At 38.5% G+C, this 22986-nt stretch overlaps 1 protein-coding gene across 1 annotated transcript in view; it reads left to right on the top strand.

Annotated features, from left to right (window-relative positions):
- Positions 1–22986, top strand: part of HPGD (15-hydroxyprostaglandin dehydrogenase) — a 37419-nt gene that overhangs the window by 5780 nt on the left and 8653 nt on the right. The window contains exons 4-5 of the mRNA XM_061132212.1: positions 8818–8914; positions 22728–22804. Coding sequence (XP_060988195.1) covers positions 8818–8914; positions 22728–22804 — 174 coding nt within the window. The remainder of the gene's footprint in view (positions 1–8817; positions 8915–22727; positions 22805–22986) is intronic.

The raw sequence follows: 22986 nt of genomic DNA, 5'->3' as shown, positions 1-22986 counted from the left end.
TCTCTTTCAGATCTGGTTTCCTCGGTGTGTATGCCCAGAAGTGGGATTGCTGGGTCATATGGCAGTTCTATTTCCAGTTTTTTAAGGAATCGCCACACTGTCCTCCATAGTGGCTGTACTAGTGTTGACTTTTTAAAGTTTTAACCCCATTGCAACCTGGGATTTTTTATTTGTTTTCTATTTCCAGATATAAAATTGACATCCATGTTTTCTTTTGATTCTCATTTACCTAGGCATACTTTTTTCTGTTTCTTTATTTTGAAAATGAAAATAACCTTTAATGTTAATTTTGTCTCTTGCTAACAGTATAATGTAAAATCTTAGTTTTCAAATCACATCCTAGAACAAATGCTTTTTGTATTTGTGAATTTAAGCCACTCATATTTATTTTTACTCTTCTGTTAGGATTTATTCCTTTTGCTTTAGTTCATACTTCATGTTCACTAAATTTTCTTTTTGTTTATGTTCTTTTTCCATTCTTATATTAAATTCCATTGGATAGCCTTAATTTTCTTTGGCTGACAAGAAAATAGTACATTTTATGTGTACTCTTTGGTGGTTATCCCTGGCTGATTATGAACCATACTTCAGTATATCCTTTGGTTGCCAGGTTTAAAAAAAATTTTTTTTGAACATGCAACCAATTGGAAACTTCAGGAATTTAAAGAAGGTATATTTCTTATGAACTTATGCCACTCTCTGAAACCACATAAATTGACCAAATTTTTTAAATTGAGCTATACTAATAAAAAAAAAGCACACAACAGTTCTTTCCCTTGTGTATCACTATTATTTTTAGTTTCATCAGTAAAACTCCAGATATTTTATAGATAGAGGTCCCTAGGATGTAAATTTCCCATGTTCAGGTCATTCATAATGGGCACCTACTATGTCTTTTCTCTGAGAAATCAGCTGTCAGAAAACATGTGTATGATTAGAGTTAATATAAAGAAACATGAAAATAGTGAAGAGATATCACAGGGGGAATAGGATTAGATTCTAATGATCTGTTTTCATCCAGCAGAGAGGGCATGTTTGCTTTATTATAATAAATACACAGGTGAATAAACATCTGCTCCAAGCTGGGAAGTTCTTACATTATCTGCAAATGGAGAATTCTGGAGGACGGGAATTTTATTTGTCCCCTTTGGTTATAGCTCACTCTCCAGGATTCTTCCTCATTGAAACTCAACTGGCCTTTACTTTTCTTTGAACTCTGCTGACAGAAGCCACTCCTTAGCTTAACTCCAGAGACTGATGGCATTTGTTTAATATTACAGAAAGAGAACAAGCTATAACCTTTGTCACCCATATATAACTTAAAAACAAGTTCCTTCACTCCTACCTACAATACTCTTTCCAAGAGTAGATTAGAGTCTGACTAATCATTGTCCTCCTAACTTGATTATCTCTGGTAGTAGAATGCAAATATTTGTGTGTGGTTTGTGTATAATATTTTTTTTTTCAATTCTGCTCTGGATGTAATTTGCTTCCTTGTATTATACAATTCCATTTGTGGTCTTTTCCATGTTTTTCCATGTTCTTGTCCATGTCAGAGAGTCATCAGTTAGTTAAAGAACCTCACCACATATCATTCCCTCTTCTGAAAACTTATACAACATAACTTATCCTCATAGAGCTTATCAGTTTTTGAAATTTTAGTAGTAATATTTTGATACATGTACAACTTATGCTAATATGCTGTAAGTTCTTTCAAGGCAGACATTTTTGTTTTGCATGCTTAGTAGATGTTCAATTAAAATGTACACCATGGAATATTACTCAGCCATTAAAAAGAATTCATTTGAATCAGTTCTAATGAGATGGATGAAACTGGAGCCCATTATACAGAGTGAAGTAAGCCAGAAAGATAAAGACCAATACAGTATACTAACACATATATACGGAATTTAAAAAGATGGTAACGATAACCGTATATGCAAAACAGAAAAAGAGACACAGATGTACAGAACAGACTTTGGGACTCTGTGGGAGAAGGCGAGGGTGGGATGTTCTGAGAGAACAGCATTGAAACAAGTATACTCTCAAGGGTGAAACAGATCACCAGCCCAGGTTGGATGCATGAGACAAGTGCTCGAGGCTGGTGCACTGGGATGACCCAGAGGAATCGGGTGGGGAGGGAGGTGGGAGGGGGGATTGGGATGGGGAATACATGTAACTCCATGGCTGATTCATGTCAATGTAGGACAAAACCCACTACAATATTTAAGGTAATTAGCCTCCAACTAATAAAAATAAATGAAAAAAAAATAAATAAAAGTACAATAAAATAAAAAAAAGAAAAGTAAACTGCTATCCTATGATATTTTGCAGACATGGATATTCATTTTAGTTTTTCAGCACAATGTTTGAATGGTTTCCTATTACATCAGTGTTGCGAACAGTGTTGTCTATCCTTCCACTTTTATTCCTTACCAAATTTATCCCTTCTTTATTCTTCGAACAGTGGTTCTCACCATGTGTCCCACATAAGAGCTCCAGTAAACCTCTTCCCAATCTTTTTTTCCCATTAGACTTCTCTGTCCTTCCTTTTCAGTCTGAAATCAGCCACAGGAGCCTTATAGCTGCTCAGACTCACAAGGAACATTCAGGAAAGAAAGAATTTTTGCATAACTATCAAAGGTTGGTCTGGCCATTGAGCAGAGGTAGACTTCACTTTGAATACTGATAAAGTCATTTGGTAATGTATTTATTTCACTATTTGAAACTTTAATAAGCCTAAATAACTCATTTATACTCGGGTGGGACTTATGACTTAATATGGACATATTGTATTGACTCCATTAGTATATTCAAATAAAAATTAAATAAAATTGATGGCTATCACTGGGGATTCTTTAAAAGGATTTGTTCTGTACCTGAATTTAAAATTCATGAACTTTTGGGACTTCCCTGATGGTCCAATAGGTAAGAATCCATGTTCTCAATGCAGGGGGCCTGGGTTTGATCCCTGGTCAGGGAACTAGAGCCCACATGCTATAACTAAGACCCAGCACAGCCAAAGAAATAAATAAAAGTAAAATTAATAAATATTTTTTTTAAATTTGTGAATTTTTATTTCATTTTTCTGATTTTGAATTTCCCAGATTGGGAAAGGATGAAAGTAATCCTTTTACCTCTAAAGTTGGTTAAGCTTTAATAAAGCATAATTTGTATGAAGTCACATTTTCTTCATTCCCACCATCTCATTTCTAAATGAGGTAGACTTTTCTGCTCTACTCTACCTTTAATGAAGAGTTGAGGAAACAGATAGAAACACTTGTCAAGCATACTTCTTTTTCTTGGCTCCCAAGCATGCTGATTACAACTTAAATTAATAACTACTTTCTATTATTGCAACTCTATCATATCTGAGGACCCTATAGACCTATTTTAGTTAGTTAGGGAAGGCTTCCTGAATTATAAGTAGCTTCTGCAAGGGGGAACACAGTCATATTTATCACCTAAATAAGTAGAAATTTTGAAAGATTGAACATGGAAGAAAAAAGGATGAAAATAGATTTCATAAAAAAAATGATCATCTTTATTAGTATCCCTCGAAAACTGACTGGAGGGAAAATAAGAACCTGAAAGGTAAAGTTTTATGATTATATGACGGAATTTTTTTTAATTGCTTTAGTTACTATGTAGCACAAGAACCATAAATAAACTGAAAGCAACTCCAGAGTGGAGGGAAATGAGATGAGGGAAATGAGATAAAGGAAATAACAGATTAGAAAATTTCAGTAGTAAACACACACACACACACAAATATGATAGGAACATATATACATATGTGTGTGTGTGTGTGTGTGTGTGTGTGTTGCTCTGTTGTGTCTGACTCTTTGCGACTCCATGGTTCCTCTGTCCATGGAATTCTCCAGACAAGAGTACTGGAGTGGGTAGCCATTTTCTTCTCCAGGGATCTTCCCAACCCGGCAGTCGAACCCCAGTCTCCCACATTGCAGACAGATTCTTCTTTACTGTCTGAGCCCCCACAGAAGCCCATGCCCTCCTCCATGGGCTCTCCCCAAGCTAGGGATTAAACCCACGTCTCCTGGGTCTTCTGCATTGCAGGTGGTTTTTTTTTTCTGCTGAGCCCCCAGGGAAGCCTATCTATACATATATGTGTGTATAATAGAAGACATGATGCTTATTGAGAGGAGTTAAGTTCATTTATCCATTTATCTTTATTACTAGAGAATTATTTCCAGGATAGGGGAATTTATGAGAGTGATTTTTAAGTTACAGACTGCTTTAATTCATGAAAAAAAGTATTTTAAGGTTTGGAATACTAAGCAATTGTAATTTCAGTATACATAAAAAAATTCTCTCTTCATAACTGAAAATATTGAGTAAGCATGTGTTCATTAGATTTTTTTGTCATAGTCAAGTTTTTTTTTTTATTTGTATTTTATTTTTTTATTTTTTTTTTATTAGTTGGAGGCTAATTACTTCACAACATTTCAGTGGGTTTTGTCATACATTGATATGAAGTTTTTATTTATTCTCACTATGTAAAATTAAGGATTCCCTGGTGGCTCAGTTGGTAAAGAATCCACCTGCAATACTGGAGACCTGGGTTCGATCCCTGGGTTGGGAAGATCCTGTGGAGGGCATGGCAACCCACTCCAGTATTCTTGCCTGGAGAATTCCCATGGACAGAGGAACCTGGCAGGCTGCAGTCCACGGGCTTGCAAAGAGTCAGACATAACTGAACGACTAACCACACATAAAATTAGATATTGAGTTTTCCTTAATATATGATCTGGGACGTGGAAGAGATTGTCATAGTAAAGGAAGAGAGGTGAAAATATATATGTTCAGCTAAAACATTAGTTTTTTTTTTTTTTTTCTTGTAGATTTATTTGAAGAATACTTTCATTTGAAAACTTACTCAATTCTTAACCTGATAATAGGTGGCATGATAATTATTTTTCCTCCTTCATCAAAAACCAGGAAATAAATCTGGCTTTTAAAAAAATTAGAAACATTCCCCAGTCTTCTATCTGGCTGCATCATGTAGATGTTGAAAACCCAAAACAGGTGTCAGCAAAGCTGTAAATACCTGAGAATAAAAGAGCAGTGCCAATACACATAAACAGAAATTCTGTTCAGACATGCTAGAGACCTGGGCAGAAACACACAGAATCTGACTTCAGTAATTCCAGCCATGTACATTTTTTAATCCTTCTTATATAAACCACTGAAGATTTTTTTTTTCCTTTTAAAAGAGAATCATGTGCAAGTTTTATGCATTCTCCCTGAGTTTGCTTAATATCACACTGATGCATGGCTTGAGTGAATAGAATCCAGTTTACTTCTTTGTGCTAAAACTACTGTTAGGTATAGAGGCAACTCTGAATGCTTGTCAAGGAAACTCCAAAAGGAATTTTTAAAATAAAAAGAAGGTAACCATCAATATATGCCCTCAGGTTCAGACTCGTTATCTCATTCTCTATTATATTGTTTTCTTTGCAGTATTGTAAAGAATGAAAGCCATAGGAATTAAAGTTTCAAAAGGAAATTTTCTTCTAAAAGTCTGAGTTGAAGGGAGAGGCGTTCTTGAATCTAAAAGGGAATGTAAGGTTTCAAATACGTTGCATGTCATAAGTTGCTTTTGGTAGTGGTTAGTTCTTATTTATTTATTTTTGGTTGTGCTGGATTTTTGTTGCTGCACGCAGGCTTTCCCTAATTGTGGAGAGCAAGGGGCTGCTCTCTGGTTACAATGCACAAGCTTCTCTTGTCGTGGAGCACAGGCTCAGTAGTTGTGGCACATGGGCTTAGTTGCTCTGTGGCGTGTGGGATCTTTCAGGACCAGGGGCCAAACCGGTGTCTTCTGCATTACAAGGCAGATTCTTAACCACTGGACCACCATGGAAGTGCCAATTAATTCTTAAATGTTAGAATAAAACTGAAAAGGTGCCTATATGTGGGTGTCAGTAATAAAACAGAATAAGCTATCAAAAAGGTAGCTGCAGGAGTGATGAACAAAATTAAGTGATTTCATTACTGAAGACCATGTGTCCAGGGAACAATAATCTCCTGCTCAGTCTGGGTGAAACAGCTATGTGATCTCACAGGACGCTGAGTTCAGGGCTGCTTGATGTTGCAGCTCTGTGATATCATCAGGACAGTCCCTGTCATCTCTTCCATCTGCCATCCTTCATGGTGGTTCCCTCTTAAGGATGCTATCTCTATAACTTCATTCCAGCCATTGTTGTTATTCAGTCACTCAATCATGTCCAACTCTTTGCCACCTCGTGGACTGCAGCATGGCAGGCTTCCCTGTCCATCACCAACTCCCGTAGTTTGCTCAAACTCATGTTCATTGAGTCAGTGATGCCATCCAGTCATTTCATCCTCTGTCATCCCCTTCTCCTCCTGCCTACAATCTTTCCCAGCATCAGGGCCTTTTCCAATTAGTCGGTTCTTTGCCTCAAGTAGCCAAAGTATTGGAGCTTCAGCTTTAACATCGTCCTTCCGATGAATATTCAGAACTGATTTTCATTAGGACTAACTGGTTTGATCTCTTTTCAATCCAAGGGATTCTCAAGAGTCTTCTCCAACACCACAGTTCAAAAGCATCAATTCTTCAGTACTCAGCCTTCTTTATATTCCAACTCTCACATCCATACATGACTACTGGAAAAGGTCAGTTTTCATTCCAATCCCAAAGAAAGGCAATGCCAGAGAATGTTCAAAGCACTGCACAATTGCACATTTCACATGCTAGCAAAGTAATGCTCAAAATTCTTCAAGCCAGGATTCAATAGTACGTAAACCGTGAACTTCCAGATGTTCAAGCTGGATTTAGAAAAGGTAAAGGAACCAGAGATCAAATTGCCAACATCCACTGGATCATAGAAAAAGCAAGAGAATTCCAGAAAAACATCTACTTCTGCTTTATTGACTATGCCAAAGCCTTGTGTGGCACATTGACTGTATGGATCACAACAAACTGTGGAAAATTCTTAAAGAGATGGGAATACCAGACCACCTGACCTGCTTTCTGAGAAATCTGTATGCAGGTCAAGAAGCAACAGTTATAACCAAACTTGGAACAACAGACTGGTTCCAAATCGAGAAGGGATTATGTCAAGGCTGTATATTGTCACCATACTTATTTAACTAATATTCAGAGTACATCATGAGAAATGCCAGGCTGGATGAAGCACAAGTTGGAATCAAGGTTGCCAGGAGAAATATCAGTAACCTCAGATATGCAGACGACACCACCCTTATGGCAGAAAGTGAAGAAGAACTAAAGAGCCTCTTGATGAAAGTGAAAGAGGAGAGTGAAAAAGTTGGCTTAAAACTCAACATTCAGAATACTAAGATCATGGCATCCGGTTCCATTACATGGCAAATAGATGGGGAAACAATGGAAACTGTGAGAGACTTTCTTTTTTGGGGCTCCAAAACCACTGCAGATGGTGACTGCAGCCATGAAATTAAAAGACACTTGCTCCATGGAAGGAAAGCTATGACCATTCTAGATAGCATATTGAAAAGCAGAGATGTTACTTTGCCAACAAAGTTTCATCTAGTCAAAGCTATGGTTTTTCCAGTAGTCATGCATGGATGTGAGAGTTGGACTATAAAAAAAGTTGAGCACTGAAGAACTGATATTTTTGAACTGTGATGTTGGAGAAGACTCTTGAGAGTCCCTTGGACTGCAAGGAGATCCACCCAGTCTATCCTTAAGAAAATCAGTCCTGAATATTCATTGGAAGGACTGATGCTAAAGCTGAAACTCCAATACTATGTCCACCTGATGTGAAGAACTTACTCACTGGAAAGACCCTGATGCTGGGAAAGATTGAAGGTGGGAGGAGAAGGGGATGACAGAGGCTTAGATGGTTGGATGGCATCACCAACTGGATGGACATGAGTGTGAGCAACCTCTGGGTGTTGGTGATGGACAAGGAAGCCTTCTGTGCTGCAGTATCCAACGTTGCAAAGAGTCGGACATGACTGAGCAACTGAACTGAACCTTTGTTGGCAAAGTAATATCCCTGCTTTTCAAGGCAATGTCCCTGCCATTCCCTATGTACAAAGCAATGAAAAAGGAGTAATGCAATCATTTGGTTTTCTTAAGAGAACTGAAATTTTTCTCTGCAGCATCCTCTTTCATCACCCTCCCCAACCTGGACCCCACTTGCAGCTGACTCCTTCTCTGGTCTTACTGGCTGGGAAATGGGTCACTTTCATCTCCTAAACCAGTCACAGGCAAGGGGAATGGGACTTCTGTGACTCAATTAGATTAACCACTGTCTGCACTAAAGCAAGGGAGATTGCCTTCCTTTGTATTACATGAAGAAGTAGATACAAATGCAAAAAAAAAAAAAAAGGAAATGAAAACTGTACAGGCAATCAAGGGTATCCACTATGATATATTCCAAGAGGCAAGAGAATGAAACACAGCAGATGGATGTAGAACAATGGGCTAAACAGGGTGAATAAATTTTGTATCCAGTATTTAGAAGAGAAAAATAATATATAGAATTCTTGAAGGTGCTGTGAATTAATGCAAGTTAATGAGACACTGTTGCAATATAACATTTATCATAAAATCTCAGAAACTGGGCAACTAAGTGAAGTTTTGCAGAAATGTGATGAGCTCTACAAGTTTAGGCAAACAAAAGAGTTAATGACTGGCTTTAAAACAAAAACACAGCCATTTTACAACCTTTCATTGATAACATTTGCAGGAGTCTCCATCAGTGTCTGAGATAGCAATAGAAACGTTGGGGTGTGATTATATCATAAAATATAATGCTTCTGTTGCTTTTCCTATTTGTGCCCCTGGACTAGGTTTCTGTGATCAGTGGAACCTACCTGGGCTTGGATTACATGAGCAAACAAAATGGAGGTGAAGGTGGCATCATTATTAATATGTCCTCTTTAGCAGGTAAGGACAATTATGATGTCAATAATGATTTCTTACTGGTCATTTGGGCCACAGAAGTATCTCTTCAAAGTGTATTTATTACCAGCTCAGGTTTGAAATGGCAACTTGGTTTACTTTTCTTTTTACTGGTTCTATGGGATTTTCTGTTTCATAATACCAAAAGTTTGAACTCAAAGTTTCTTTAGTGACTTTAAAGTTACCTACTGCAGTACTGTTTTGAAGAAACATGTCATTGTTGCTCAGTCATTAAGTCATATCTGACTCTTTCAAACCCATGGACTGTAGCACACCAGACTCCTCTGACCACCACTGCCTTCCAGAGTTTGCTCAAATTCATGTCCATTGAGTCAATGATGCTATCTAACCATTTCATTCTCTGCTGCCTCCTTCTCCTTTTGCCTTCAATCTTTTCCAGCATCAAGATCTTTTCCAATGAGATGTCTCTTTGTATCAGGTGGCCAAAGTATTAGAGTTTCAGCTTCAGCAGCAATCCTTGCAATGAAATTTCAGGGTTGATTTCCTTTAGGATCAACTGGATTGATCTCCTAGCAGTCCAAGGGACTCTCAAGAGTCTTCTCCAGCACAAAGTGGAGAAGACCTTTTTCTCCAGAAAAAGGTGAAAGTATGGGCAATACTTAAAAGACATATTTGATCCTAGAAAGGGCTGATGTTTAGATTCTCAGAGACTGGAATCCTAATTCAACAGCATCAATTTTACAGCATCAATTCTTTGACACTCGGCCTTCTTTATGGTACAGTTCTTACATCCATACATGACTACTGACAAAGCCATAGCTTTGACTATACATATTTATTTTCCTAGTGTTGCTATTTGTCAGGGTTACTGTGAGATTCCTAAACAGTAAAGTTTGTAAAAACAACTTTGATGGACTAAAAAGGACTAAAATGAAGTTAAGGTATCTCTACTCATGTGTGTTGGTAGTAAGAGTGTATAATTTTAAAATACAGCATATATAGTTAGTTGGGAAACACTGTAGGGGAAACCAAACTTTATCTCTTTCTCAGTGTCTCTAGCCCAGCACGAGAATTAAATCGACATAAGATAGATCAACAGAGGAGCAAAGCATACAGGTTTTCACATGTCCACGAGAGCCCCCAAAATGAAGATCCAAAGAAATGGTGAGACCTCAGTGTTTGTAAACTAGGTTGAGCAAAGTGAGGCATTTGTGGGAAAGTAACTAAAATATATGAGGAGACTCAAGAAAGATAGGAGTTATTTTAACAAGACCTGTAAAGATGTCTCTTCTGCTTGACACCATTCTCTGATGATAGTTTCCTTCCTCCTGGGACTGGGACAGCATCTTTTAAGTTCTGTGTCCTGTTTTCAGGAAGAAAAGAGAGATTAAAGTGCTCCCTTGCACCTGCTGTTTTACAAGTGCCTTTAGCTCAAAAGTCACCCTTGTGCCCAGGTGACATATTTTGATATGTCGTACTCCACCTCCCTCCAGTGCTAAACTTCTTTCATAAATAGACCCAAATGGGTAGTGGCTCAAATATAGCATAAACTTGTTCCTCACTCCTAGATCAACCTAGGGCAAGATGCTCACTGCAGGAAACCTTTTCTGTATGCAAGCTTTTGGGAAACCAGGCTGGCCAAAGCTGGGAATCTGGAAAATGCAGGCTAGTTGTGTGCCTAAGGGTGGACATCAGCAGAGAGCTGATCATTCTTTCCACAATATGCAATTCAAATTGTGTTTTATTCAGAGCAGTGTGACTTGCAGTCAGCTGATATCATTTTACTTGGTATAAGCCATAAACCTTTAGGGTTTCCCAGGTGGCACAGTGGTAAAGAACCCACTGCCAATGCAGGAAACACTAGAGATGCAGGTTCGATCCCTGGGTCAGGGAGATACCCTGGAGTAGGAAATGGCAACCTGCTCCAATATTATTGCCTGGAGAATTGCATGGACAGAGGAGCCTGGTAGGCTACAGTCCACGGGATTCCAAAGAGTCAAGTACAACTAAGCACAGCTCAGCAGCAGCTATAATCCTTTTGGCAGGAACTTTTGGAGCAAAAGACTTCACTTTGAAAATTCTAGGAAAATCATCATGAATGGTTCTTGAATAGTTCAAGTGGAATCATGAAATTGTAGAAACCTGAGCAATATTGACAGCAAGTCTAAATTATCTGTGTCCAAAAACAATGAGACTTTCGTCAGTCATCAGGCTGGTTTCAGTTACTGTGGTAATGGCAGATCAGTGTGCCCACTTCCTGTTCTCAGCTCCAGCATCAGCATTGGAGGTGCCTGTGATCACATACGTGTCTGAGGCTCGGTGTTTTTCTCATTCCATTGGGAATCGTTGTCAGATAGTGCTTAAACCACTGTGAACTTTACCCAAGTAGAAATGTAGACATCTCCTTCTTTAGAGGTCCTCAAAAATAAACTAGCATCTCATTTTCTGGGTTGCTTCAAGACAAAAATGACATCTGTGGAGTTATTAAAGATGTAGTACTATAAACTTTTCAAGATAATCTGGTTAGTTTTCCTAATGTGACATCTACTTACAAATTATAATATTTCAAATCCAAGAAAAAGGTGAAAGCATGGGCAATACTTAAAAGACATATTTGATCCTAGAGAAGGCTGAAGTTTAGATTCTCAGAGGCTGGAATCCTAAAGGGAAATTGTCAAGGCTAAATCTATACACCTTTGAAATAAAATCCTAGGAAAAATATATAAATGATTGGAGAATTAAGAAAAATGTTTAATAAAGTTTATTAAAATATAAACATGGAAAAGAACCTATAGTGGCAATCAAAATGTAATTCCATGTATTCCCTCTAAAAGTTAAGAGGTCTAGTAACACTTGGAGAACCATGAATGCCATATAGTGGGAGACCCTTGACCTTGTATCATTGGAGGCACTGATCTCAGTCTCAAGAAGACTAGAAGCCCTCAGTGTTGAATCAATATAGAATTCTCTGGGATCAGTGTTGAATCAATATAGGATTCTCTGGGAGAGATTCTGTAGCAGAAGAGGCTCAATTTCCCCCAAGAGCATGAATAGAGAAATGCAATGTAGTACTGCCTCTTATCCAATGAAATTATTTAAACATATAACAACAATTAACTTTAACTGAGCACTCACCATTTACAGGATACTCTTTTAAATACTATGGGTACCTTGTGCTGTGCTTAGTCACTCAGTCATGTCTGACTCTTTGTGACTCCATGGATGGTAGCCCACCAGGCTCCTCTGTCCATGGGGATTCTCCAGGCAAGCATACTGGAGTGGGTTGCCATGCCTTTCTCCAGGGGATTTTCCCAACCAGGGATCCCACCCAGGTCTCCCACATTGCAGGTGGATTCTCTACCAACTAAGCCACCAGGGAAGTCCTTATCTCACTTAACTCTCTCAAAGCCCTTCGCAGTATTTCTATAATCTCCATCTTGAAGATAAGGGAGCCTAGGCTGGAGAGCACAATAAGTATCTTGCACAACCTTACACCCAAGTAAGCTGGGGAGTTGGAATTCTCATACCAACAGCCTGAGAGGAGATCCCCTGTGCCTTAACCGCCAGATTTTCTCTCTCTCCTGTCTATGAGTTTGTTAAATCTTTGTCTGTTTCCATGTCTATCTTAGCCTAACTATAAAGAAGGAGAAACTGAAGTCCTGTAACTTGATTAAGCCAGTGTGATGTCCCAGTATCTTCAGGACTCCTGGGCACTATTTTAATCTCAGGACTACTTACTCAACCTTCAGTGAAAACTTAAGCTTTTGCCCTGTTTGACACACACAGAGTAAAGCCCTGGAACCATGTGGGGAGATTACCAATGTCACAGGTCAAAACATGCCATACAAAAGAGCAACTTAGATGTCCACTCACCTTAGATGTCCACTCGCCTTTCTTGGCTGAGAGCTTGGATTGTCACACTTCCCCTCCTGAGTATGAATTCTCTTCTTAATTATCCCAGAATTAATATTGGGAACCATGTGTGAATCTTTTGCTAGTCGTGTAGACAAAGCAATGAATGGATAGAAATTCAATGAGGAGACCATTCTGGCTTTGAGTTACTTTTCTGACACTCTTACAATCTAGTGAAAATCAGAGCAATCCAAAATGATTCTCCCTCTGATATTCCTTTCAATAAGCAGGGTAACTCCACTGATGATGGTTCATTAGTTCATCTCTATCCATTACACTTGACTGGGTACCTTCATAATGCCCATCCTCCATACCTGCAACATCTAACACCATTTCCTTGTCGCCTCTGGCCCATCTTGGCAGCCTCTGCTAGGCCTCTTCTGACCTTTGGCTTTGATATTGAGGTTCCCTCATCTCTGAAAGAATATTAAAATGTACTGTTTTGTGTTTTATCCAGTCACTAAGAGCCTCTGGTCTTCCCTTAATGAAATGAAATGAAAGGTCTTTCCTTAATCAGTTTGATAAAAATACAAGATTTTGTAATAGTATAGCAGAAAATAAATTGTGGGTGTCTCACATCTTCACACTTTCCCCAGAAATAATATCAAAAATTTTGTACCCTTGAAGTCAGAACATGTTGGCAAATGTCAGATGACCAGAAACATCTTTGAGAATTACCAGAGTCAAAGTTTTGTTTGTTTTTATTTCTCAGCTTATATGAGATATAACTGACAAATGAAATCATAGGAAAAGTAGTTCTAGTTCTTGCTTCCTGTGTTTTCCAGATGTTCCTTCCCTATAGACTTTTCCTCTTTTCCCCTACTGCTCTCTCTGTTGAAGTGAATAGTGGGTACTATTTAGTTCAGCCAGAGTCCATCCCTTGATCTCGTGACCAGACCCAGTGGAATCATTTAGTGTCATAGTAAAACCTCGAGTTGACACACTGGTTTGGGCAGAGAAGTTAATGAGTAATGACCACTGACGCAGACAGAGTATCAGATGCAATTAATAAGTTTAACAAACAGAGGAGCAGTTACAGTAGAGAGTGATTCTTTGCTGTGTTGAGGGAAGGGTGTCTCCAGTCTGGAGCCAGGGAAGTTGTTCCAATCTCTGTTAACCACACAGACTCTTTGGTATGAGCTTTTGTCTATAAATGTAATATATAAACCTGCACTCACTTTGCCACATTCATCCTTAATTATTAAGCTAGAAAAAGTTGAACAGCAGAGAAGAGCAAAATCTGGTTTAATGCAGGCAATCAAACAGCTCTGCTCCCTTAAGACATCCCATGCATGTGTGCGTGAATGTTCAGTTGTGTCTGACTTTGTGAGCCCGTGGACTGTAGCCTGCCAGGCTCCTCTGTCCATGGGATTCTCCAGGCAAGAATACTGGAGTGGATCCTCCTCCAGAGGACCTTCCCAACCCAGGGATCAAACTCATGCCTCCTGCATTGGGAGGTGGGTCTTTACTAATGAGCCATCTGGGAAGCCCCAGACATCCAATAGGAGTCAAGTATGCTTCTTTATACTTAGTTACTCAAATAGTGGGAAAAGAGGAGAAGTCATCATAGGAAAAGGAGTCTGCCCACCAAACCTGCTCCCAGGTGCTTAGCTGCTGCGGTCTTGGTATTTGCTGCAGGTGATCTATGCGCTTCAGAAATAAGTCACTCAGTGGCATTTTGTGAGTGACACTGTGAAGGTCATATCACTGAATTGAAAACATTAAGGGTCCTGTGAAAATATATGAATATCTTAGAATTTTTTGTAGCTAAATACCAGCCCAGTGACATACTCATTTGAGCTATTTCATATCTAGAACAATATAATTTGTTGTGTTACAGTAAAAATGCTAAGGTTACCACTTTAAAGAACACATTCAAGGTAACCAAACATGTTGAACATCTACAGAAAGGAATTGGGGTATGAAAGCAAACTTTCTACCCCAGGAGCTATATGTCAGTGTCTCTTATAAGTATGCAGCACTAAATATTGGGTTGGCCAAAAAAGTTCATTTGGATTTTTCTGTTACATCTTATGGAAAAACTCAAATAAACTTTTTTGGCCAACCCATTAACATGGCATAGACGAAACAGAAACATAGTAAGTGTTGAAAGTCTTTAAGACTCACGTGGCCTGAAGAGAAGCATTTGGACTGGAATGTCACAACAGACCAGAAATTTCAGGTAATCACATGGTACAAGCCTCTGTAACTCTTCTTGCTTTAAAGAAGGGGGACTAACATATTTAGCAAATGCCAAGTTCCAGGCATTGTGATAAACCATTGGTTGTATGATGTCACATTTAACTTTCACAGTTCCATACAATAGAAGTCCGTTTAATTATCTCCAATTTATAGTTGAACAACTCATGTTGAACAAGTTGCATAACTTGGGAAAACTGGTGAGAATTAGTAAAGAAAGCAATGGAAATGAGTTTGAGCAAACTCAGGGAGATAGTGAAAGACAGAGAAGCTTGGCGTGTTGCAGTCCATAGGATCGCAGAATCGGACACAGAGACTGAACAACAACAATTTTAGTGTATCTTGTACAATGGATGACTCTGCAGTATCTGGATTTTCACTGGTCCAAAGAACCACCTCCCTCCTTTAGTACCAAAGAAAGTCTTCATGGTACCATTTTGCTGTCTTTTGACTTAACATTATTAAGAAGACACACACTAGAATGAATCAATAGGAAAGATCAAATATTTATATATTGGCCTTTGAGAAATGGATAAAAAATTTAGCATTTCCTAGCCATGTTGGGGGTGGGGAAGACTGTTAAGGAAATGGATAGTCTTTCAGAATTCAATATGAGAGACATTACCCTTGTTTAGAGGTAAATTCTGACTCTGGGGTGGGTCCTGCAATTATGATGCCAGTCCTTGGCCCCCACTTTGAGGAGCAGGCCCCTAAAGTTTGCACAGGGACATTCTTTGAGTGGCTAAAAAAGCTCATCTTGGTTTCCTCTAAACCCAGCATAGGCAATAACTGAACTTTTAGGAAGGGGTATTTTGATGGGACATTAGGGGCAACTTTCTGAGAATTAACAATCCCTGGAAAGTGCTACTGAAGTTACCTTTTGGAAAGATTTTTATTACAGAAGATGTAGTCGTTTTGTGAAAATTTATGCCACTTTTTACGTCATGGCACATTTCAAAGCATAATTTGTTAACGGCAGGCATGAGACTGAGGGGGAAAAAGCGGCATCAGATAAGGTCAGATAAGAACTTTCTACTGTGTGAAAGATCATATAATGAGGACATCCACCAGGTACTTCAGTTAGCTTTCTGCATAAACATAGATAAATGCATTCTCACTAGTTCTCTTTTCCCCTTCTATTAAAGAAGTAGTGGTCAAATGCAGAGAGGTGGGTAGACAATGTGAGATGGGTAGAAAATGTGAAGAGTTCCAATTCCTGCTTTTGGGCACAGCTGCTGAGCCCAAAGTTTATCATGCAAAGAAATCAGTATGTTTAGACTCTCAATTTACTTTCCTAAGTCGCATTTCTTTAACACTTCTGTATAGTTTATTTTACACTATACATTATTATACACTATACATTATTTTACACTATACATTATTTTAAGTGGTTTCTATCCACTTAAAAGCAAGTATGTTCAAGGATTCAGTACAATTGCCATCTGAGCATATTTCAGTTTTTTGCACCAAAACTTTTTGAGCTTTTTACTCTCAGTGAAATGTAGATATTGAAGCTATCTTTTGTAAATATGGGTAGAAAGAATGTTAAAGGTAGAAGAACTAATGTGGAAATTGAAATGATATTTTAGCTTTCTGAATGACCTTATTCTGTAATTGCATGTTTAATTTTCAAGTATTTAAACATTTTTTGATAGTTATTCCGTCAGTTGGTGTCATTTGGTGTTATTATCCTGAGTGGTTGTAGAAAATATTTCTCTGTTTCATGGGTAGAATGTCTCCCTCTGTTGATATTATTTTTCTTAATCTCAGTTATGACAGACATAAACCTGCTACTAATTAAATGTGTTCTATTTTGGAGAGAGCCATTTTGCAATTCTTTAAGTAAACTTGCACAGTGCTGGGCCTAGAATAAATAAGCATCAAAGGTTTCTTCCTAGCTTTTTTATAATTTAAGGCATCTATTTTAAAGCACAATTGAGGATTCCTCACAATGTCCAAAAATGACTGTTCTCTCCTGGTCACAATCCTTGTTTTGTTATTCTTAAATCCTTTAACATGAAGACAAAAGAATTTCTCTGTGCATATGGGAATTAATTTGCAAGATTTTAAAATATCTAAATTCATTCCAGCAACTGCGCCTGCAGTCATTATACTGGCAGAACTCCCTGTGAAGTCAGATGGGGTCATCCGGCTGGTTGAATATCAAAGTTCTACCCTCCCCATGCATGAGGGGCCCTCCGGTTTCGTTTACATATTTCAACAGAGCATATTTTAAATACTACTTCATTATCCTTTGTATTTAAAGTTACTGAATACATAGTTCTTAAATGAAGGCACTCTGTAAAGACTTTTGAATTAGGACTAGCAATAGTCCACAGTTGGCCAAGGGTCAGAAACCAAATCGAGTTAGGATGCTGTACCAGATTTGTGGCATTTTAGTGTAAAAGATACATTTTCATAAAAAAGGTGCACTGTGGATAAACAGGTAAACTAATTAATAAAACAAGACTTTGAATTGGCTCATCTTAAGAAAAATGTTTAATTTGCATTTATAGAAAAATAACAGCAAATGGTAGGTAGAGCTTATTACGTGGTATGCATAGTTTTAAGTATTTTGTGTAAATTAGCTCATTTAGGACTCACAATAGCTACTATAACTCCTCAAGTTCACACAAGGAAAACACCACGGTATCCAGAAGTAACCTCTCTAAAGGTAGAGCTCACTGTGGTAGATTCAGGATTTGAGATCAGCTAGTCTGGCACTGGCACCCCACTCCAGTTCTCTTGCCTGGAAAATCTCATGGACAGAGGAGCCTGGTGGGCTGCAGTCCATGGGGTCACGAAGAGTCGGACACAACTGAGCGACTTCACTTTCACTTTTCACTTTCCTTCATTAGAGAAGGAAATGGCAACCCACTCCAGTGTTCTTGCCTGAAGAATCCCAGGGACGGCGGAGCCTGGTGGGCTGCCGTGTATGGGGGTCGCACAGAGTCGGACACGACTGAAGAGACTTAGCAGTAGCAGCAGCAGTCTGGCACCCCAGATCCAAACTCCTGTAATTCCTCTCAACAAATTCAATTAAAAGGACATTTTTAAATGGTTAAATAATATACGAGATGACATTCTGGTCAAATAGTGATCCTCCCCTTGGTTTTATACATTTTTAACTAACAATTTAAAACATGTTTTCATTCTATTTGGCACCTAATTGGTACCAAACACATATTTCTAAAATGAATTCACTCCTATAAAAGCTTTTGAATTAGCACACACTGTATTTTAAGGGAAGAAAACTAATGGGAAGTCTCGAGACAGAGGAAGAGATCCTGGCTGGAAATGTGGAATTTAAATTTGAAAATCATGTGTGTTTATGTGAGAGAGAGAATGAAAGAGACATTGAGAGAATGTATTTCATCCACAAGAGTGGATAAAGTCACGGAGGGCAAGAGTGTGCATAGAAAGAGAGGAGACTTCCTTGGTGGCTCAGTGAGTGGTAAAGCATCTCCCTGCCAATGCAGGGCACACAGGTTTTACTTCTGGTCTGGGAAGAATCCCACATGCCTTGGAACAACTAAGTTGTGCCCCACAACTTTTGAGCCATGCTCTAGAGCCCAGGAGCTGCAACCGTAGAGCTCACGCACCTAGATCCAATGTTCCACAACAAGAGGAGATACTGCAGTGAGAAGCCTGTACACTAGATGTAGCCCCCACTCTCTGAGTCTAGAGAAAGCCCACACAGCAAGGAAGACCCAGGATAGCCAAAAATAAATAAATAAATAAATAAAATTATTTAAAAAGGCAGAGAGGGCCAAGGTCAGTTCTTGGGTCCTCCAGCCTATTCCTGGGTCTGGTTGAGGAGGAGGAGGAGCTGCTAGCAAGCGTGAGGTGGAAGGACACCAGAGTCAGGAGGAAAGTGTTTCAAGGAGAGCTTAATTCACTGTGTTGGTTGCTGCTAAGGAAAGGGTCCAGCAAGACGAAGGTTTAGCCTTAGCAGACGTAGGTCACTGGCAACCTCCACAAGATCTGTTTGACTGGACTGGTCAGATGAAAGCCTGATTAGGGTGAACTATGGAGCTATGCAGAGGTAGCTGGAGAAAGAGGTGAAACCAAGAGGGCTACTATTTTTATTTTTTTAAGTTTGATTTTTTGTTGTTGTTGTTCATCATGGATTTTTTTTGGCACCAGTTTTTTCTTTTTATTTACTTTTGGGTGACAGCTACAATTTTAGATGAGAGATTTTGAGACTTGTTAGTATCTCAAAGAAAAGTGATTCTCTTTTGATTCTACACTTGATAAAAGTAACCAATGTAGGCTTCTTAAAGTATTTCCATTTTTAATTTCTATGACACGATGCTTAAACTTGTTTTCTTCCTACCTCCACTGGTTCATCCTCCTCTACCACCGAGGGCTTCCATGTATGGTTGTGCAGGTTATAACCTACAGGAACTCTGTGGGGCACAATCTCTACAAACTACCATGTGAGTGGTGATCCCAGAGTCATATTGGACACACCCTGAACAATTCTCTGTGCTGACCCTTATTTCTAGCCTCAGAACAGATTTTTATCTGGAGCATGTGGAAACCATATATAAGTATATGTTAGTACTGTGAGTCTAAGGTCAGTAATAGAGTATGGCTAACCAATACTGAAGTTGACTGCAGCTGCAACAGAAATAATGTTTATACTTGGGTCGTGAGACCCAAGAGGAAATGTTGGATTTCTGAAACATTTCAACCTCAGTTAAAGTCATTGTCAAAAAAAAAAAAAAAACACTTTTCTCTCTCCCTTTAGCCCTCCTTTCCAAAACAGCAAACTGAGGGAGAGAGAGCAAATGTCTACATTGAAAGTCAGTTGGCAAGTTGGGGGCAAAACCCTGCAGGATTTTTAGCTGTTCAAAATGTAAGAAGCAATAGTTAAAATCTGCATGTAGTAGGGAGATAAAGAAAAACTATTTAACTAAATTAACTACAACTTGCCTAAATAAAATAATTGAAAAATAGAATTTTCTTTCTTTTATCATCCTCCAAACTGGATATATGTATCAAAAGAGCAAGGTATATGCAATTGATAGGTATATCCTTACAGTCCAATACTATTCAGAAAAAGAAAGAACGAGAAGTGAGCTATTGATAGACATTACAACATGGGATAAATCCCATAAGAATTATCCTGAAAGAATCCAGGTAGAAAAGTTTATGTTGTGTGCTTATATTTATATAAACTTCTAAAAGAGGCAAACTAGTCTATAGTGACACAGAACAGATCAGTGGTGGCTTAGAGGGGAGGGGAAGGCAGAAGGAAGGAATGACAGAGCACGCACAAGGAAACTTTGTGTTGTGGGGATGTTTGTGTCCATATCTTGATTGTGGTCATGGTTTTGTGGGTGTCAACGTACATCAAAACTTATCAAACCACACACTTCAAATATGTGCAGTTTATTTTATGCCAGTTATACCACCAAGCTGTAAAAATATCTTAAAAGGATGTTTGGTTTTAGAATGTCTGAAAAGGATTTATGCAGCCTTTGATCTAATACCAGAAAGTGAAAGCAGAGTAAGAGGAAACATTTTGCAGGATCACAGTGAAAATATCACTGGAATGCTAGGAGCGCCACTTTACACAAGACCAAGCCCCACTTTAAATGCAGACAAATTCTGATTGCATCTCTAATATACCTTTAAAGGAAAATGTGTTTTGCAGCTTGCTTCTTAGAAGCAACACAGCAGTATTAGATCTCCTTCACTGCTGTTGACACTTTGAACCAGTTTGGGTTCAGAAGTTCAGTGCTCTCACATATGTAACAGAAATTCATCCCACCTTCATCTTTGACAACATCTGTGATCAGCGTCCTTCTGAGTTTTGTGGCTGTCAACTAGCTCATCTCTGACTCAGGTTCAGTCTGCATTTTCTGCTGTCTGTGAACACCACCTACAACCACTGCCTTGACCTCATAAACATTGAAGGAGACGGTAGAACAGTAACTAACTTACAAGAACAAGAAGCAGCAGTGTCTGACTGTACCTGTTTATTTGCTTTATCTTGATCTCTTAATACACCTGTATACCTAATTCATCTGTGAAAGAATCATGAATTCTTGTTGACTGACACTGAAGACCTTAATTAACTTGCACATGTTACTGAACAAAAACAAAACGAAAAGGAGAAGCACATGTTCCATGCTTTGAGATCACTGGGTGGATGCCCTCTGTGTGATCTCCCATCCCAGGGATTTAAACTGCTCTTGAGCAAACATACTTCATAAATTGAGACCTGGCAGGCACCCAGGAAGTGGTTAAGGTTCGCTGAACTTTGGTGTAACCGGCTCATGATCAGTAGTGTTCTGGGACTAGTTAGCTGGGTGGAGGTGAGCACATCTCAGCAGAATCATTTAGTAGTATTAGCATGATATTTGATAGTAATAACATTATAGTAATTAGGGATTGCTGCTTCCTGATTTGGAGCAGGCACAAATTTTAAAAATGATAGAGCACATTGACTTAGGAAGTTAAAAGCCAAGATGGAAAAACGGCTGTAATTAAAAGTTTCACTGTTGATTGAGATAGAGAATTGACAATTAGGAGAAATAAAAGTGAACTTATTTACAAAACAGAAACAGACTCACAGACATAGAGCACGAACTTTAGGTTGCCGGGGGGAAGGATGGGAGAAGGGATAGTTAGGGAGTTTGTGATGGACATGTACATATTTGAAATGGATAACCAACAAGGACCTACTGTCTCCCCCCAAAACCCCTCTCATCCAGGGGAGTTTGGGGAAGAACAGATACATGTAGATGTATGGCTGAGACCCTTCACTGTTCTGAAACTATCACAATATTGTTAATTGGCTATACTCCCATAAAACAAAAAAACTTTTTTCAAAAAAGATAAGCTTGGTAGTACAAATATCTACAGTAAAGTTTGTTTTTCTTGTTTTGTTTCTTTGGCTGGGAGGTGCTATTGGGCTGGGAGGTAGGAGAGAAAAGATACTATATATGCTACAATACTGCCTTTTCCTGGACTGTGAATTTAATCATATATTTGAACAGCTACTATTGCATGTCTATGGAAAATTAAGCCAGTTGTAAATTGCTTGAATTCTGTTGTTGAGTATGTAATTATGAAAGGAAATAAATTAGGATCAAGCATTTTGTTTCTGGTTTTCTTTTCCTAAGTCATGGAACGAGAAGATCTAGGCATCTGCTACAGATCAGAATCAAAAGAAGTTAAATTTTAATTTTCTTCAACACTTAGAGGCATTTTTCAGGGCAGTTCAGGGCAGAGAAATGCTGACCAACTTAAAATGAAGACAAATAATACCCTCCAAATCCTGCTTAAGCTATTTAAATTCCTTCAGCCTTAAAAAATGTAGAATATACACTTTTTAAAATCCAGGCTTAAAAACTGAAAATTAGATAGTAACTTACTGGTTTTCAAGATGATTCTTTTGGTGTTTTAGATAAGGTCAACTTTTCTTGACTTTGTCAAGGAAACAGATAAACTTTTATATCACCCTTGCCTGTATCCCTAGGCTGTAACTTACCAACTGTAAATTCAGAACAATAGAGCAGAGGTCATGCTAGAAATATACGATGCTAGGACTAGTGAGTTTTGCATAGTTGTTGTCCAGTGATGACCTTAGAGTATTTTCTAAGATCAATCTTAAAATGGAACAGGCACAGATTATTTATTTTCACAGCAATTGTTGGGGTTTGTCTGCTTTTTTAAAATAAAATTGTTTTTGGCTTTTATTTGTCTGTTTCAGGGCTCATGCCTGTTGCACAGCAGCCTGTTTATTGTGCTTCAAAACATGGCATAGTTGGATTCACACGCTCGGCAGCGGTGAGAACACAGCCACAATATCTCTCTTTCTCTTTCTGTGCAAATGTGACAGATGAGCTCTATAAAGTAGAGGGGGACAGAGTTAAAATTCAGTACATTTAGGGACTTCCTTGGTGGTCCAGTTTTTGAGATTCCTCGCTTCCAATGCAGGGGACATGGGTTCAATCTTTGGTCAAGGAACT

Source organism: Dama dama, chromosome 29 (assembly GCF_033118175.1).
Source record: "Dama dama isolate Ldn47 chromosome 29, ASM3311817v1, whole genome shotgun sequence".
Classification (NCBI taxonomy): Eukaryota; Metazoa; Chordata; class Mammalia; order Artiodactyla; family Cervidae; genus Dama; species Dama dama.
This window is presented reverse-complemented; position numbering and strand designations above follow the sequence as displayed.